Source organism: Vanessa cardui, chromosome 27 (genome assembly GCF_905220365.1).
Source record: "Vanessa cardui chromosome 27, ilVanCard2.1, whole genome shotgun sequence".
NCBI classification, from domain to species: domain Eukaryota; kingdom Metazoa; phylum Arthropoda; class Insecta; order Lepidoptera; family Nymphalidae; genus Vanessa; species Vanessa cardui.
In genome coordinates this window covers 347,422-365,840 of record NC_061149.1, presented here as the reverse complement: position 1 = coordinate 365,840, position 18,419 = coordinate 347,422, and the positions used below count along the sequence as shown (strand labels likewise).

At 34.9% G+C, this 18,419-nt stretch overlaps 1 protein-coding gene across 2 annotated transcripts; it reads right to left on the bottom strand.

Annotated features, from left to right (window-relative positions):
* Positions 1-1,121: 1,121 nt before the first annotated feature.
* Positions 1,122-17,370, bottom strand: LOC124541246. 2 transcript variants are annotated; one of them, XM_047119129.1, is made up of 13 exons: positions 17,266-17,370; positions 16,323-16,404; positions 15,382-15,519; positions 14,578-14,705; positions 10,896-10,980; positions 10,180-10,281; positions 9,337-9,471; positions 8,122-8,272; positions 6,778-6,934; positions 6,377-6,457; positions 5,786-5,816; positions 5,632-5,696; positions 1,122-5,036 (listed from the first exon to the last, which is right to left on the bottom strand). In XM_047119129.1, exons 3-13 carry the CDS (start codon positions 15,488-15,490, stop codon positions 1,149-1,151), a joined length of 4,932 nt encoding a protein of 1,643 aa, XP_046975085.1. In that variant the 5' UTR covers positions 15,491-15,519; positions 16,323-16,404; positions 17,266-17,370; the 3' UTR covers positions 1,122-1,148. The 2 variants fall into 2 exon arrangements, with proteins under 2 accessions (XP_046975085.1, XP_046975086.1); XM_047119130.1 differs by lacking the exons at positions 5,786-5,816; positions 8,122-8,272; positions 9,337-9,471; ... (4 more) ...; positions 16,323-16,404; positions 17,266-17,370 and having other exon boundaries at positions 6,778-6,835.
* Positions 17,371-18,419: the final 1,049 nt, after the last annotated feature.

The following is an 18,419-nucleotide window of genomic DNA, read 5'->3' as shown; positions in this document are numbered from 1 at the left end:
TCGCACGGACCATGCACATCAAAATATTTATTTAAACCACGAATCATAAGTGAATGTCCACGACAAAGGCGTCCATTGCTTAAATCACAACATTGTCAAGCATCAAATAGTATTTTATTGGAAACACCAAATTGCCAACAGCAGCTGTGTAGACCCAGAGGAAATATTGACTGTCAGCCTCACAGGAAAATGCTCGAAAGTGACGACATACATAATTTAGATTACGAATACGAATGTCTTTCAGCTTCGAGACAGCCAAGAAGAGGGGATCGGAGATGTTATGTTTCCCCGGAATGTATGAACAGAAAAAGTAGACCAGATAATAGTTGCTGTGGTTGGAAAAAGAGTTTATATAGCAACTGTAGAAGCAGACTGTACCCCGGGAGCCGGCGCAAGGCCGTTAGTAATAATTCAAAGCACTGTTCGAAATGTTTTGGAGGTCAATGTCCACATCCGAGCTATTTTTTCTTTAAAAGAGATTTGTAAAGATTTTTTATTGTATTTGTGATGATTGTCCTTATTAAAGTGTTTCGTTGATAATATGACTTTTTGTTACATATAAGAACATGAACAATATTATGTACTAAAACGTTCAACGAAGTCAAAATTTATTATAACTGTTTTATATATACGTATGTGACGAAAATATTTACTTTTTAAAGAATGGTAGTAGCAATGCCCCATTTTAAGGAATTATTATTTTTAATGTATGATGGGCGGGTGGGTGACGTATCAATTTTCAAGCTTGAGCTGGGAGTGGGGACGGAGGGTCTGATAAATTAGAATTGCCCAACAAACATACTCGTACGTCAACCAATGTGTTTTTATTTACACAGATTTCGCCAAAATCACGTGCGAAACCAATGTGTGATAGACGGTTCAAATTTTCTTGACGTTATGTGAAACTACTGAACTTATCGGTATATGATCAATCAAAAAAAATCTGTTTATTAACCTACAAGTGCTATAGCAATTTCAACAACTAACGTTCTAAAAGATAAATTGTTAACTAAGAAAATACTGTTACCTAACATCGAATTACTTTGGCCAGGTATTACAACAAAACTAAATTTAATAAGCTTTTGTAATAAAATTATAAATAAATAGAAATCATAGTTCGAACAATTTATTACAGAAATATCTTTGTTTCATAACATAAAATAGGGATAAGGGTAAAATATGGGCAGACACGAAGGCAAGCGTTCGAAATCTTCGCAGGGATAGTTTTGCATTTTTTGTCTACGTTTCAGGTACCGCTCGATACAGTTGCAAGTGATTTTATCATCTTCGTCAGAATCATAAGTAAGTTTCCTTCTTTGAGCTTTTTCTAATTTTGGTACTCTTTTATAATTGGGAAATTGGGCAATATTAGAATTGTTTGCATGACGAATACGTGGTTCCATCGTTTCATTATCAACAGAATCAGGTTCGGTCGCGACATTCTTTGAATTATAGCCAGCTTGAGACACTTTTGAGGATTTAAGTTGAAATGAATCTTCTTCGCCATTAGCAGTTTGATTTTTAATTACTTCCAAAGAATCTCTCGGGTAGGATGTAAAGGCATTTCTGCGTCGATAAGGACTTGTACCTTTAAAGCTTTGTGATGTTGTCGGAAAGTTATTTATGTACATATCCTCGTGGTTATCTTCATCTACTCTAGGGTCAGCATCAGGGTCTTTGCCAAATGACCTATCATCATGTCTTATGGTTTGGCTTTCATGTGGAATAAAATAACGTGGTTCTCGATAAGATTCTGTAGCACCAGCTAAGTTTTCATCCATTGCTTCGATTTGAGTCTCGTTATGAGTTAAAGGTAGTTTTCTATTCTCCTGTGTTATCGGAGAAGTATATGAAGGGCCATTGTATGGAGGCAGTGTATGCATAGTTTTGTTTTGTGTTTGTGTACCAACATCGGGTACGGTTTTTTGTAGTGTATGCCACTGTTCATTATTAGATGTTTCTTTGAATGATGAACTCGATGGTCTTTCTTCTTCAAATAATCTATAACTTGGCGGTTCTTTGATGACAACTTTTGGTGATTTTGGTAGCTTTGTAAAACTAGAGAAGCAAGGATGATCGCTCCTATTGGCGCTTTTATCATGTTTCGTTTTATTTTTTAATCTGTTTAACAGTTCATCTACCATGAAGTTTATGTTTAAACTTTCTCCTTCTTCCAATGGTGCTCTTTGGAGAAATCTTGATACTTCATTTCTCAATTCCATTTCAGAAGTATCCATGTCATTCTTATTTTCGATTTCTCTAATCTTTTTAGTTAAATCATCTCTTTGTTTTCTTCTTTGATATTCTTCAGTGTAATCGTTATTTGAGACAATTGGTAAATCACCATACCATTGTTCTATTTCGATGCCTAAGAGAACGTCGTCAGCTTCTTGTTTTATTGTATTTTCACTAGGAAGAGGTACTTTATGTAAAATATTCATTATATCGTTTTCATAACTAGCTAAATCAATGTCCTTCAATTCTTTAGCGTGATTTTTTACTAAATCATTAACAAACTCTTTAACCTCTTTTGACAATTTTTTCCTGTAAACATTCGATATCACTTTGTCCTCGTTTTTGAAATTCGTCAATAGAAGATAGCTTTCAACTAACTTTGTTATTTGCATATGCTCGTGCAATTCCGTGGGATTTCCGTCTCGGTGATCAGTTATGCCTTGTTTTCGTAAATTAGTCACAACATTTTGAATTAATTTATTCTTATATGACGCATCTTCGTTTTCTTTTATTTGGTTATTCGTGGAAATCGTCTTTTCAATAAGTTTAACTTTTAGCAAATGTCTTTTAGACTTTAAATCTGAAGACTGAGGTAAGCAATCCAATAAATCATCTATAGCATCGTCGAGGAGATCTTCGTACAAAAATTTATTGTAGTACGTGGAGGGATCACAGTTGAGCTTGGATATGACTTTCCATAAGCCATTATATATGCCTAATCTCGCTTTCTCCATTATAGCCTTTTCCTTTTCATTGGTGGCTGTTATTGGTATTTCTTGGACCCAATTCTTAATGAATTGATCGTACTCTGCCTCAAGTTGATCGTTGCTTTTAATGTTAACAGAATTCGAACCTGCATTTTGGTTCGGGCAGCTCTTTTCACAAGGAGAATTTTGTATTTTGTGAGAGCTCTGTTGTTTACGTATCACTTCATCATTTTTATTTGTATTTTGTTCAGTAATGTTTAATGCCATATTAACTATTTGCGCTGTGCCTTCTTTTTTATAAAACGGTGCATAAGCACTACGTTTTGATTTTATTTTCATAATGTCTGCGTCATTTTGATTACTTTCAGTACCGCACAGTACATCATCAAATTTCAAAGCATCATTTTGAACAATATTGCAAGTCGTGGCTAGAGAAACACTCTTTTTTAATGGAATTGTGTTTAATCCTACGGATTTGTTAGGTATCAATTTAGTATCATTCCATTGTTTGGAAAAGTTATAAATGTCTTGTAGTCTAGATAACTTAGGAACAGTGACGCTATTAATTCGTTTCATTAAATCAGGTGCATTCTCTACAGCTTCTAAACTATCTTGAATTGTGAGCTTTTTAATCCATTTGAAAACTTGATATTTCAATAGCTCAAGTTCAGCTTCATCAGAAACCTTGTGATATGGATTAAGCTCTAGGTATTTACGCCTTTCAACTATTTCTTCAGCTAACTCGTTTATTAATGCTTGTTTTAACTCTTTATCTTGAGCCTGAGGTGTTTCTAAGTCACTTAACCATTCATTTATATGTTGACATATGTTAGTTGTAAAATTTCTTAAATTTGTAACAATATCGTCGTGATTAGTATCTTTTATCGAGAGGTCGGGGACAGTGGCAACAGATCTCTTGCTACATACACTGGGTAATACGATTAGTGTTTCTGATCTAACTTTGTGGTGAATCGTATCGTTCGTAAATGTTTCCTTGAAGTATTTAACTAAAATAGTTGCAAAATTATACGACTTCTGTTCAGATAAACCATATTTACGAAGGAATTGTGCAATATCTGTTTTAACAAACTCTGTATTACCATTAGTTATTGCCTCCATCGATGTTATAAATATATCGAATAATTCGTCTTGTATCTCTTTAATTAGTGATTTTTGTAATTTTAAACCAAATTTTTGTAAAAATAATGTAGTATATTTTAACACAAAGGCTTCTACTTCTTTTTCTGTTGGTGTCTGAAGACTCTTTAGTAAAGAATGATTTAAACAATTTCCTTTTCTGCTTCCATCAATTTCCCATCTTCTGCGACCAACACATGTAACTTTATGTATTAAAATTTCCGCCAGTGAATTCAGGGTTGCTGCTTTATTTCTTTTAACATCAAGATGAATACATTTCAACCTCTCTAATATATCAGCTTTAAGTTTTTCTTTTCTGATTTGTTCTGGTGGAATAGTCGCAACGTGTTTTAAATAATTGAATAAATCGTATTGTATATGTTTCTTTTCCTTCTCAATATCGAATTTATCTTTTAATTTTAAAGGTACAAGTTTCATCCAGGCCTCTAATATCTTATTTAAGTCATCTTCGTAATGCACTTTAGTATCAGCGGGGCTCGAATAAAATATTTTAGCGAAAGATTGACGATACTTGTCGACCGCACATTCTCTCTTCCCAGGTACAGCAACGTAAAATATTTGATTTTCAAAATTATTAATGAATTCTACGAAAATTTCACTTGGCTTACTCTTGCTATGAAACCTGCGATACGACCTCGATTTTAAGGAGTTCTGTTTCGAAACGCCTGCATTTCTATACTTCATCAATTCAATGATTTGTAGTTTTTCTTCAGAACGGCTGCGTATCCTATCCCTTCTTTTATGTTTTTTGTGGAAACAAAACTCAACATTATTACACAAAGTTTGAACATTAATGTCAACGAGTTTCAATTGCGACTCCATGATTTGTGCTGTTGGGTTCAAAAGCTGCTCCCCACAAGCATTCTCTGCATCTTCATTTCTTTCATCTAGACATTCTTTAGTTTTCGATGATGTGGGTGTTAGAGGTACCGCGACCTGCGAAATACATTTTTATAATTTGTGTCTTGGCGTGAGCTATTTCTAAATTTTGTTGGGTTTCGCTTTGGGTGAGCGAGTGTAACTACAGGCACAATGGACATAACATTTTAGTTCCCAAGGACGGTGGCGCATTGGCGATGAAAAGAGAGGTTAATATTTTTATACTGTCAATTTCTAGCAGCGGTGACTTACCATCAGGAAGCCCATTATTAAAGAAAGCGAAAGAACAAATCAATAATCAAAGTCTTTCTTCTTTCCTATCTATTTCTCCGTCATTTTAAAACCACAACTGACATAAATATGACAGATCTTTAGATTGTAGGACTGTAGACCGTGATTTTTAAATGTCAGTTCAAAAATTTTCTAAGTTTCTTTCAGTTATTTTCAGGTCCGAGGTGCGACAAAATGGTTTTAGCTTTTTGACAATCACATCAGTTACTTTCGTCCATATTAATCATCATCGTAAGATAAAACAATAACTTTAGTCTTTCACCCTTTACACCGGAACAAAACTAAGTATGGTTATTTGGTAGTAGAATATGTGGCATCTATTTTCTACTCAGACCAGCTCTCACAAAGGCTCAATACTCACAGTTCTCTGAGATGGTGCGATCCTCGGAGTCGTCATAATTTCTCTCGTTATCATCGGAACGGCCGCTGAAAGAGTTAAATTTTGGAATGTTAACTGTCTTCATTAATAATAATCATTCAGAGAATCATCTAAAAAGTTAACGTTTTTTAATTACCTTGTATTTCCATATTCACTGTTTCGGTACTCTGTAAAAGAGATGTTTAGAATTTACTTATAAATCAAATTAAGTGAATATGGAAAAACAGTACTAGCTTAACAAATTATTTTCAATAAAAACTATATGCCGAGATGACCAACAGTACGCGTGCATCTACGATGATTGCGGGTTTAAACCCAAACGAGCACCACTCGTCTCTTTTATCTCATGCTTGGCGGAGAAGGAAAACATCGTGAAGAAATCTGCATGTGTCTTACCTGAAAAGAGATCAGTGCAAGTCTTGTTATACTTGGTGGTAGGGCTTGGTGCAAGCCCCTCTGGGTATTTACAAACCACTCTAGAGCTAAACAGCAATACTTATTACTGTTGTGATCCAGTTTGAAGGGTGGAAGGGGAACTACATGCAACAGGGACATAGCACCTTAGCACAAAGCACAAAGTTGGTGGCGCATTGATGACGTAACGAATTATTGTTATTTCTTACAGCGTCAATGTTTATATGCAGTGGTGACTACTTACGATCACGTGACCGACTTCCCCGTCCTCCTACCATTAAATCATCCTTGTGGAATATATCCGGTTACTAACCCATTGCTGCTGACCTCTTCGACGTTCATTCGAAGAGTTCGTTCGTTCTCTTGGATTCAACCTTTCCGGTCTATCGTTAGCCTGGAGAAACGGAAACGTTAAACGAATTCTTAATTTCTTAATAAGATTAAGTGTTTCTTATTAAATAATGTGTGTGTATCTTATTATAGAAACGAATACGTCGGGATTTATTGACTTTCCGGAGTCTTAATTTGTCTAAATATTCCTCTAATAAAAAACGTATCATAAGATACTAAGATACTTTACACATAATTCGACTTTCAATGCTTCCGTTGTTTGGCGAAATTATTGGAAGCATGGCATTTATTCTGGATTTTTTTGTCACGAAAATTGAGCTTTAGAGCACAGTTTAAAATTAATTCTCGGAGTAGCCCTAATACCTGAGCTGATAAACTTCGGATGCCGTCCCTCACATTTCTCGACGTATCCCGGAGGAACCTGACGTCGTTCGTCTTGCAGTATGTCGGTTTTCTGCAGGTTTCCTTTGCTCTACACTCATATGGATCTTGTTTAAAGACTTCATGGGATTCTTCATATCTGTAAATATAAATTCTATTACTTGTGCATGAGCTTTGGGCAACTTGCCTGAATAGGTACCACCCACTTATTAAAAGTCCTACTACTATAATGTCTTAATTTTGTTGTGTTAAGTTACCTCAACATGTGAGTGACTCAGTGTAATTACATTCCAGTTTACAAGCTCGGTGAGGCAACGTTGCGAGGTATGGTTAATATTTCGTACAACGCCCATATTTACGGGCGTAAGTCTCCATATAGAAAAACCAGAGCTACACTACTTACCAATTTAAAATTAAAAACAAAATATAGTTTACTAGTGTCCATTAAGAAAAATACCTATTCATCAGTATAAATAAATAAATAAATGAATATCAGACAACAACACATACGTTACTCTGATCCCAATGTAAGTAGCTAAAGCACTTGTGTTATGGAAAATCAGATGTAGCGACGGTACCACAAACACACAGACCCAAGACAACATAGAAAACTAATGATTATCTACATCGATTCGGCCGGGAATCGGACCCGGGACCTCGGAGTGGGGTATCCATGAAACCCGGTGTACACGCCACTCAACCACGGAGGTCGTCAAGTATCATTTAATAAAAGCGGGACAGAGCACATGAATTGAAAGCACACATGGATTAAGTCACAAAACTACTACTGAATGTTCATGTGTTAATGCCGTACTCAAAATGCATCTCATGTGCTCGACACTAGATTTTGTCGAGTGAGTATAATGTAATGTATTTCTTGGAGAGATGAAATCGTGAGGAAACCTGCATCTGTAGGTTGAAGTATTGCAAAGTGTGAATCATACACTCCGACAACAACAACAGCCTGTAAATTTCCCACAGCTGGGCTAAGGCCTCCTCTCCCTTTGAGGAGAAGGTTGGAACATATTCCACCACGCCGTTCCAATGCGGGTTGTTCGAATACACATGTGGTAGAAATTCTATTAAATTAGACACATGTAGATTTCCTCATTAAGTTTTCCTTCACCGCCGAGCACGAAATGAATTAAAAACACATATTAAGCACAAGAACAATCAGTGGTGTTTGCCTGGGTTTGAGCCCGCAATCATCGGTTAAGATGCACGCGTTCTAACCGCTGGGCCATCTCAGCTCAAAACATCCTCAATAGAAGAGGAGGTGATATAGCTAACTGTAACTTACTTTACATAGTTAAAACGTAACTTAACCTTTCAGGTCTGATGGTAACTTCAGGCTGGTAGCCTCTCTTAGATCTCTCTGCGCTGGTAATTCTAGATTTCGCGTTAGCACAGAATGTCTGATTAGACATATTTGTGTCCAGGTTACGAGATGGTGACACACACCTGTTCTCCCTGTATGCTGGACGATAGAAAATTGTCACATAAATATATATATGCTCATAAATGAAATGTTTTGTTTGTAATGCCAACTGAAAAACCTCCTAAATCAATATCTATACGTATAATAACATTCGAGTGTCTGTTTGAAATATTAAAAATGACCTTCTATACTAAATGCATATGTACAGACGGTACATATACCAAATTAACATTTTTTACAATTTTGTTAGTCTGTTTGTTCCGGCTAATCTCTGGAACGGCTGGACAGATTTGATGGGACTTTCACTGGTACATAACTGATATTTTTGTTAAATTCAAACGCGTACAAGATCGCGAGCACTGCTAGTATTTACATATAATACTTAATACGGAAAGAGCAAAAGTTATTTACAACTTTTCATACATACGAGTACAATATGACTAGGAAATACCGACTTACAGATTTAGGTTTCAAAGTCACACGAAAAATAAAATCTAGATATACCTACAATACAAGTATTTTGGTTTTTATAATTTATAATTAAACCAGTAAGATTCAACCAATTAGTGATTTTGTCTAAAGACATAGTGCTTTCAAGTCTAACATTTGTTCTTCGTGTAAAATTTTTAGTCTAGTTTGATGTTATATTACGATTTAATAGATGTGAATTAATATTTGAAAGAACAGGATTGATTTTCATTTTGTACCCTAAGTACCCGTACAACGGTAAACAAACTGTCTTCACAACATATTATAAAATAAAGTTCCCTAGCCGCATCTGTCTGTATGTTCGCGATAAAAACCAAAACTACTGAACGGATTTTCATGCGGTTGTCACTGATAGATTTATTGATTAAGTGATTTATGAGGAAGGTTTAGGTATATGATTTATTTAGGTTTTAGTGCGAATAAGTTGAAATAGAACGACAAGCATGTTGGAGAAAATCCAGCCGCCAGGGCGTTTTCATTTCCCGTGCGAAGTCGGAACAGGCCGCTAGTAATTCCATAAACTATCATGAGTAGGATAAAAATATTTTCGTTTGTAAAGCACTCCCCGATTCTTCGCACCATCAGTGTTACGATAAATAATGGTGGGAACTTACAATTCTTATTCTGAGTGAAATTAATGAGCCTCTCGACGATCTCCGATGACCGATCCTGGCAGACGTTCGGGTACTTCCGGAGGGACGTTGCGAACGAGTCCGGCTGCAGCGAGGATCTGGGGCTGCAGACGGAGCCTGTGGATGGGAACATTGTCGTGTAAGAATATCTGAGCATGAGATCTGAGATCATATGTTAGTTATTCATTCCTGTGGTTTAAGACCTCATACGAAAATTTATCACTTTCCTACAATATATTAAAATCAAATACCTAGATGATACGGTCTCTGCACGACAGATAAATCTATGTTTTTGGCGGCACAGCTAGAGAGACACATGCCAGGCGTATTAGACCTCGTTCCGCATTGACCGTGTTAACCGTAAATATTCATATATAAGATTTTAAATTAACATGGTTATTTTTACTATTAAAGTTATTAATTTCGGGATGTTTAGCATGTGTTTTATTTTTGTTCGGACTCGTGATCGTGAGATCTCGTGAACAAGACATTCGTAGACAATGGCGAAATATTGAGTTCCACCGAACAAAAATAAAAAACATGGTAAATATCCCGAAATTAATAACTTTAATAGTAAATATTCATGTGCTAAATTTGTGTTTATAATTCATCTTGCGATCGGCTTTGAGGAAAAACATCGTAGGTAAACCTGCATGCGTTTAATTCCAATTTAATTCTACCACATATAAATCCACCAAAACCCACTGAAGCAGCCCGGTGAAAGAAGCTCCACACCTTCTTCTCAGAAGCAGAGAGAAAGCTAAGCCCAACAGGACAATTACCAAACCGACTACACACACCTGACATTAACAGTTAGATTCATACCTCTGTCTGGCCAGCACATGGCGCCTCTGAACTCATGACTCTTCGTCGGATAACAATAAGTTTCACCGCTTCCCTGACCGCCCACTATGAAATTCCCATGACCTTTAATAACATAATTTTTATAATTAAAATATGTCATACAAAAATAATCACAAAACTAACATTAGGCCCTAAAGTAAATATTGTTGTTTGGCTGTTTGGCAGAAGAATATATGTATAGTACGAAACAACTTAGCACAACAAAATTCAATAAAACCGATTACTGCCGATTTATACAACCGATAGAAATAGCTCCCTATCGCGCCATTCGACGCTATACGTCGCTATAGATTCTCACGTCAGTGATGTGTCAAATTGACGAATATATTAGGTCATACGATATTACGAGTTATTACGTTTGTGTAAAGATCATATTCAGATAAGAAATAAAAGTTGATAATTTGGGATAGTGTACTTAATTCGGATGTGATCGGTTTTACGAATTTTGCCGATGATGCATCGAAGTTGCGTCGTACTACATATATGTATGTCTACTAATCTACCTACCAAAAGTGTTAAGATTTGGCTAGCTACAATATATATTTTGTAGATTTTATTTTGACGTGTGTTACAAATAAACTTATATGAACATACCAGGGACCAAAATGATATATGAATATCACTGGTCTTCATGATCAGAGTAAGCTCTTAGTAACTACGAAAGAGAGTTGGTTTACCAGGACAGGCCGTGTCGGCTCTCTGCGGAGGAAACTCCGCCACTTGGTCCGGCGGGGAAGTCGGGGTCGAATGACAGTGCATCAGCTGCGAAAACGTTGATATTATAAGCCTAGGAAAGTGTCACAAGTAAAATTTATTGAGTACTAGCTATACCCGCCCGCTTCGCTGGGCATTAAGTAGTCGTAGAAAAATATTCTTTTAATTTTTCATTTTGTAATTAATTACCGATACAATATACAAATAATCAAATGAGAAATATGCGAGATCTAATCAAATACTTAAAATTATTTCATTTAATATTCGTCAATGATGTTCTCGATAGGCTGCAGATTGGTCATAACACCCATAAACTTATTTATCAAGATATTATCTTCTTTTTTTTTAATCCGGAAACAGATATGATTTATGAGAATGTTTTTGTTGGTGTAATCTCGATGTAAAGTTGGTACGATGAAAATTTTAATTAAATTTCTATAGTCTAGAAAAGTTTGTATCACACCAAAAACGTCCTCTATTATCCGGTTCTATCAAATATCGATGATATAACATTTACAACCTTGTCATCTGTATGTATCTCGTAAATAAATGTACCCTTTGGCTCGAAGTTTTGATTGGTTGCATCGAATGTAGCTTAATCCTTCTTTCTGGACCATAGCATACATGTCAACAATGAATTGTTAAAACAGTTGACGATACTTCAAAATATGGTTAGATTGATTATCTCTAATTATACGATACCCATAAAAATCAAACTCTTCGATGTCACAGAGCCAGACGTGAGATTATTTTGATACAGTCCGAGATGATATTCATCTTCTGCTCGCATAATCATAATTGGATAATCGTAATAATTGTCATACGATTGATATTTTTCAGCGACACCTTGATTGTTTTTGTGTCGCTTAGTGATAACAATACCTCGTTTTGTAATTTCTGTACCGACAATTACAGCTGTGACTTCAGGAGCTATGGAAGCTTTAATACGCCTTTCATGCTCTGCGTTCTATCTGCATTGATAATTACTTTGAATCATTTGTTGTTTCACTATCTAGAGCAGTTTTAGGCGTAATCCTAAATTTAGCGATGATTTCTCGATTAGTTGTGGTACTGAACATGCATCAAAGATCAATCTTTTTCTACGTTGTCCGTGAAATAAATGTCTAGAAATTGGGGATTTTATTTAGATACTGGAAGAAGTGAACCAATCATATGATACACTTTAAACGTAGACGCGAAATTATTGTATTGTACAATATTTGTTACTCCAAAAGATGTCATTTAAAAGCATGAATTGTAATTTCTAATATACTGAAGGAAATATTTAGACTCCATAATAGTTCCCGTAACGTAGGTAAGAAGAGGTTCTGGTGGTTCAAGCAGTTGTGGTAAATACATTTTACCAGTGGAGTAGCATATACCAGCAGTTTATTTAGTGTGACAATATGGGCATACTATATTCATTGAACCAATGATCACATCGGGATTCATCTTGTTATCATAACCTATATAGTAATTGAAGGCTGATTTATTGAGATTGGTTCTAGTTCTTGACTTAGTCTTTTTTAATCATTCATCATCCAGTAATTGGGCTTGTCAGGTTTACCAGTATCTTTTGATAAAGATACTTGTTCGAAGATCTGGAACTTGATCATTTCGTTGACTAACGGTTTTGGCCGCTCTTAAAGTAGAAATTCGGATTCTATTTGTTTCTAAACGTATTTCTTGTCGGTGTGCTGTTTCCATAGCTCTTTTGGATGACGCTACGCATATATTGTTGATATTCCAATCTTTTGTTTCTTCAATGGCATGGTGGTTTCTATTTATATATTTTTTTTTTGGTTATGTGTCTTACGTTTACATTTTATATTAAAGATTCATTGTTATTGGAGTTATGAGTATATTTACCAATTATGATTATTGTTTACTTTCTTATAATCAAAACAGCTAATAACTTCTTCCCATATATGTAATTTATAATAAATATCTCATTTTAAAATGACAATTATTATTGTTGTGATTATTATATGTTTATTGGCATATGACGGAAATTAAGTTAGTTGTTATGCTTTTTGAATAGATTTTCAGTATTTATTTCATATTTTATAATTATCGGTTGATCGGAAGATAAATGTATCGTGATACACGTAAGGGCCATCTGTTGGTTATTTTTAATGATACGGATGAAATAATCACTTTCTCCATAAAAAATAGATAAACATACCAATTTCCATAATGATCGATCAAATAGTTTCTGAGTTTATCGATGACACACATGCAAACACAACCTTTTGGCTATCTATATATACTTTTGTATGTATAGATAGCCAATGATTTGCGCAAGTACATGTTTTCCTGTATCCCAATTTTTATAATGATACAGACACACAAAAATTTCAAAAATGGTAAAAACTAAGTCAGTCAAAGAATACATGACGAATTACGACAAAAATAAGTGTACAGACAGACTCTAGAGATTTATATAATAGTATAGATTTAGTACTCTCGTGCGATAGCTTTATTATAAGCGTAGTTAATACTGTTAACTTTTGTAATTTGGAATGATTGAGAGTGTTATAAACGTAGGAATAGACAAATATAATCAGAAAGCTTCGAACTATTGGGAGTGACTACGCTATTGGAAGTGACACGTGTTATTGTGAGTCAACCATAAAAGATAGACATAGGCTGTCATGGGATATTTTTTGTATAATTTTAAGGAGATCATTTCCGTAATACATTATTTCTATGTAGCTTTAACCATTAAGGCTAAACACGCGACGGAAGCTCAAAATATGGGGTAACTTTCCCGTTTTTCAGACATTTCCCTTCAGTGCTCTGCTCCTATGGACTTTAGCGTGATGAAAAGTATACTATAACCAGCTCAGGAGTATGAAAAATAATTATACGAAGTTTCGTTAAAATCCGTCGAGTAGTTTTTGTTTCTATAACGGTTATATGGACAGACAGACAGACAGACAAAAATTTTACTGATTGCATTTTTGCCATCAGTATCGACCCCCTGATTACCCCCTGATAGTTATTTTGTAAAAATATTTCATGTACAGAATTGACTTCCCTACAGATTTATTATAAGTATAGATGACACGACGTGGTAATGGCAGATGGCGGTAATTAAAAATGTGACGTTTCTGAATGATATATAGCCTGGCAATAATAGAATAATTTTCTATGTTGGTGCGTCATTTTTAGTTTGTAATCTAAAATCTTTTTGCTAGTGGCCATTTTGTGCATATAATACGCCACTAAATATTATAGGTTAGCCTTTGTTAATATTTACGTGTTATACAGATTAAAAATTACAAGTTTTGATTTCAAAATAAAAAATCAAAATTATATTTCTGCATATATTTTAATTTTTACCTTTATAAGTTATTTTAGAACCGAAAATAACCTATTGTTGTTTATTATTACATAGTACATATAAAACAAAGTCGCTCACCGCTGTGTCTCTATGTATGCTTAGATCTTTGAAATTACGCAACGGATTTTGATGCGGTATTTTTTAACAGATCGATTGATTCAAGGGGAAGGTTTATATGTCCAATGCACAAAATAATAGAAAAACGCTGACAGCTTAAGACGTGCGAAAGCGAGGCGGGTCGCTGTCAATAAAACTATACGGCACACAATCGCCCACAGCAGCAGATCGTGAAGAGGTACCTTGTAAGTGCTCGTGTACCGCCCATCCGTAGCTTGCACGCTGCTCTCACGCCGCGCCACGTTGTGCACGCACTGCGAGGCTGTGGTTTGCCTGACATTACTCGCAGGCGCCGGCTGCGTATTCGTATCTGAGGACCAGAAGATAATAGTGTCGCTGTTACAAATTTTATTACGCACAGAGAGCTATCGACAATATTTAATCGATTGATCAAAACGATAAAATCGATATTTCTATCAACAGTACTGCAACATGGGTTAATGTTTCCAGAATTTGAATTACCATTGACCGGACTGCCTACCTATTTCAAACAATATTTACATATAATTAAGATATTATCGATAGACGAAAGGCATTTTAGTAAAGGGTTTTATGGTTTTGAATCTTAAAACAACTTAAGTGAAGCAAACACTGGTTATATATGTGGAATGTGGATCTTCTGTTTCTTTCGCCGGTTCTTCTCAGGTCAGGGTATTTTCTATTCCGAACCGGTGATACTGTTTCAATTGTACATCAATAAGAAAGTGTAATACTTCTATATTGAATAAAGTTATTTGAGTTTGAGTTGGAGTTTGGATAAATCTTCTATGATGATCAATGCCATAGAAAATCAATGCCCTTCTTCAGTAACCAATTTATTGTACATAAACGGTCATTATGAAACATTTTTAGCTATTTGGTCAAGGCACGTCAAGATACCTTTCCATTTCTAACGAAAAAGGTAACGCAAAAGTAAATAATAAAAACAGCGAGAAAATCATATCCATAATAAATCTATAGATTATAAATAAGATAATAGAACTTACAATTATTCTCAGGGACCAATGTAAACTGCCGTCCTGAGTCGAGCAACGTAACGGCGAGCCCTGAGCCGCGTAACCCGCGCACCACTGCCACCATACCCTCACCCTCCATGGTTACCAAGAGTTAGGTAGGGGGATATGCTAAAAATAATTGTAACTCTCATTCATATGAATTGTTGGGACAATTACACGACTGTAAATTGACATCCCGACTTGAAATATTTCTAAATATCTTCAACTTTACGGACAGTCATACGGACCTAGTTTGCTTATCATATTTTCTTCGTTACCTTATTTACACTGTATAAAACAAAGTCTACGCCTACTGTTGCCTATCCCTATGTAAGCCTAGATCATTAAAATCACTAATTAACCATCATCCAACCATCTATTACTAATATATTGCACCGTGCGCTGCCGCGGCGGGTCACTAATTTTGTTGTAAAACTACAAACATTATAATTCAAAGGGTACACATGCTATTCAATGGCATCAAAGTTTGAACAAACTCTTCCTACGGTGGCTATTTATGACCTTGAACCCTTTCGACCTTCTAGTGACCTTGGTGACCGGTTTAAAGGAGTTACAAAACCAACATCCAGAGATTTTAAATAATCCAAGATAGTCTCGTTATCAGTAGCTAGAATACATTAATCTTTAACCAATATTGCAGGTTTCAATCAGGGCATTGGACAAGTACCACTGAATTTTAATCTATTTAAATTAATTGATAAAATTAACAATATTTTGATAATTTTCAAATAGATAATGAGTTCGGCGGCAAAGAAAAACATCGTGAAGAAAACAGAAGAAACATCTGTCAATCCGCTTTCAGAAAAAGCTGTGGAATACTCTCGAGCCCTTTAAAAGGTTGAATGGAAGAAGGCATCAACCCAGTGAGACCTGTAAAGGTACTATAATGTAATAATGAAGCAAGCACTAACAGTCATTTTAAGCATACGACACGAAGAATAGCACAGGTCAAGCCGATAGCAACCTCTCCAATTTTCCTGGGTGTGCAAAGACCTGCGGATAAGACGATGGCGTTTGTTTATTGTAACAATTAAAATATATTAATCATCATTATTCTCCTGCCCTCATCCCAATTTACTTGGGGTCGGCGCAGCATGTCTTCTTCTTCCATACTTCTCTGTCGGACATTCTTTCTTACCATATCATCTTTCACACAATCGATCTAATAATAAAATTTTAATAATTGTCTATAGTTACACTAAAATATTTTCGTCTTATAGGCACCACAATATTTATCGTGCAGTTATATAGATGTTACACAATAGTTCGTTCTTTTGAAGCACGTCGTCGTCTAAGGCCAGATCAGATCTATCTGACAATTATAAGAAAATTAGAGAAGAACATCACAGAATCATGTTATTCATGAAATCACTCAGTACCAAGTAAATTAGCCTCGAAAAAAATACATTAAGAGCGAACTAGTCCAAATACTTGAGACGCTCGCGATTGTTGCTAAATCAAAATATGATCTCAATTTATATAAAGATTATTTCCAAACATATACATAAAATTAAATAAATGCAATTGAATTATAAATTACCCTAACGAAAATCCAATAAATCTTTATAATATTTTAGTGCAATCGATGTTAATATATTACAGGTATGATAGAGCTTAACAAAGCTGAACATGACCTCTTAAAGTCCAGGTATAAGAGCTGGTGAAGGCCCTTGCATAAGGCCATTCCTTGAAAAGTTGAGTAAGATGGACTTCATTCGCTTAGTTACAGTATATGGAAGCTAGAAAATCAGTCAATCCGCTATGAATACTTTATCGTGTCAGCATTCGAAAAAGGGCATATGTTGAGCTTTATAAATATGTACTTAGTTTCTTTATAAAATATAGAATACTTACATGTCCCGAAAGAATTCTATTAAAAATTTAAATACAAATAATTTTATTAAAACGATAATTTAGAATTTTGGCATCGTCTATGTCCTTCAAATTCTAATATGACGTAATATATAATTGTTCTGCTGTCGTCATTTCTTTTAAATTCAAGTCCCTGTTCTAAATGTGGCCAGTTTTAGAAACATTCGGTGATCCCTTGGATTTGGAATGCCGTGCTGTTCCCCATAGATATTAAATTAAAACAAGTTATGATAGTCTAATGGGCCATTTAATAGTAGTTGCCACCACCATCGGAACTGCCAGAAATATTAACCATCCCTTACGTTGCCAATACTGCCCTAGTCGTCTAGATTTCTAAGTGGATGTTTGGTAGTAATATTCCAATATGTTACTGGCATTACTGTAAATTATATTATTAAGGTTTTTTGATGTTCTCTTAAGCTGTACTAATATCATTATAATTTTACAAATTTTACAAAATTTTACCGAGGGATGATAATACATCAGATTCTTATTACGAATCTACCAAAGCACAATTACCTGAAGGAAACCTAGATTTACTTATAAATCATTTATCTTCTAATGTATATATGAACATTCATCAGTCAATATCCACAAATGGAACAGCAGTGGCTATATTGGAAAAAATATTTATAAAACCCAAAAATATAGCTTTAGTAACGAGAAAACTACAACTTTAAGAGTCGAAGAGACAGACATTAAAACAATTAGCAAAGGAATGTAAAAAGGAACGAAGATACAAATAGAAATGAAAATACAAGGGATCCATTTATTTTTGGAATACAATCTAATAAAATAACAACGTCCCTTTAAAAAATTTGACCTATTACTAGATAACGCTTACAATCAAGCTTTCACTAGAAGTAGCAGAAATAAGTTCTCAGCAGTATAATATCAGTGTGAATCTTATATCATGATATTTTTACAAATTTTCGGATATTTGGCCAACTTTCAGTCTGGGCAAATATCCGAAAGCAGTCAGACTTGAAAAATATGTGGAAAATATAGTTATAAAAATCATAACTTCACCTTTGTAATTAGCGACTAAAAATACACAATAATTATGTTATAAGGCCCAATCATGATGTACTGGAGTCATTCTATATTAAAAAGAAATCAATCTATCAAATAAGAAT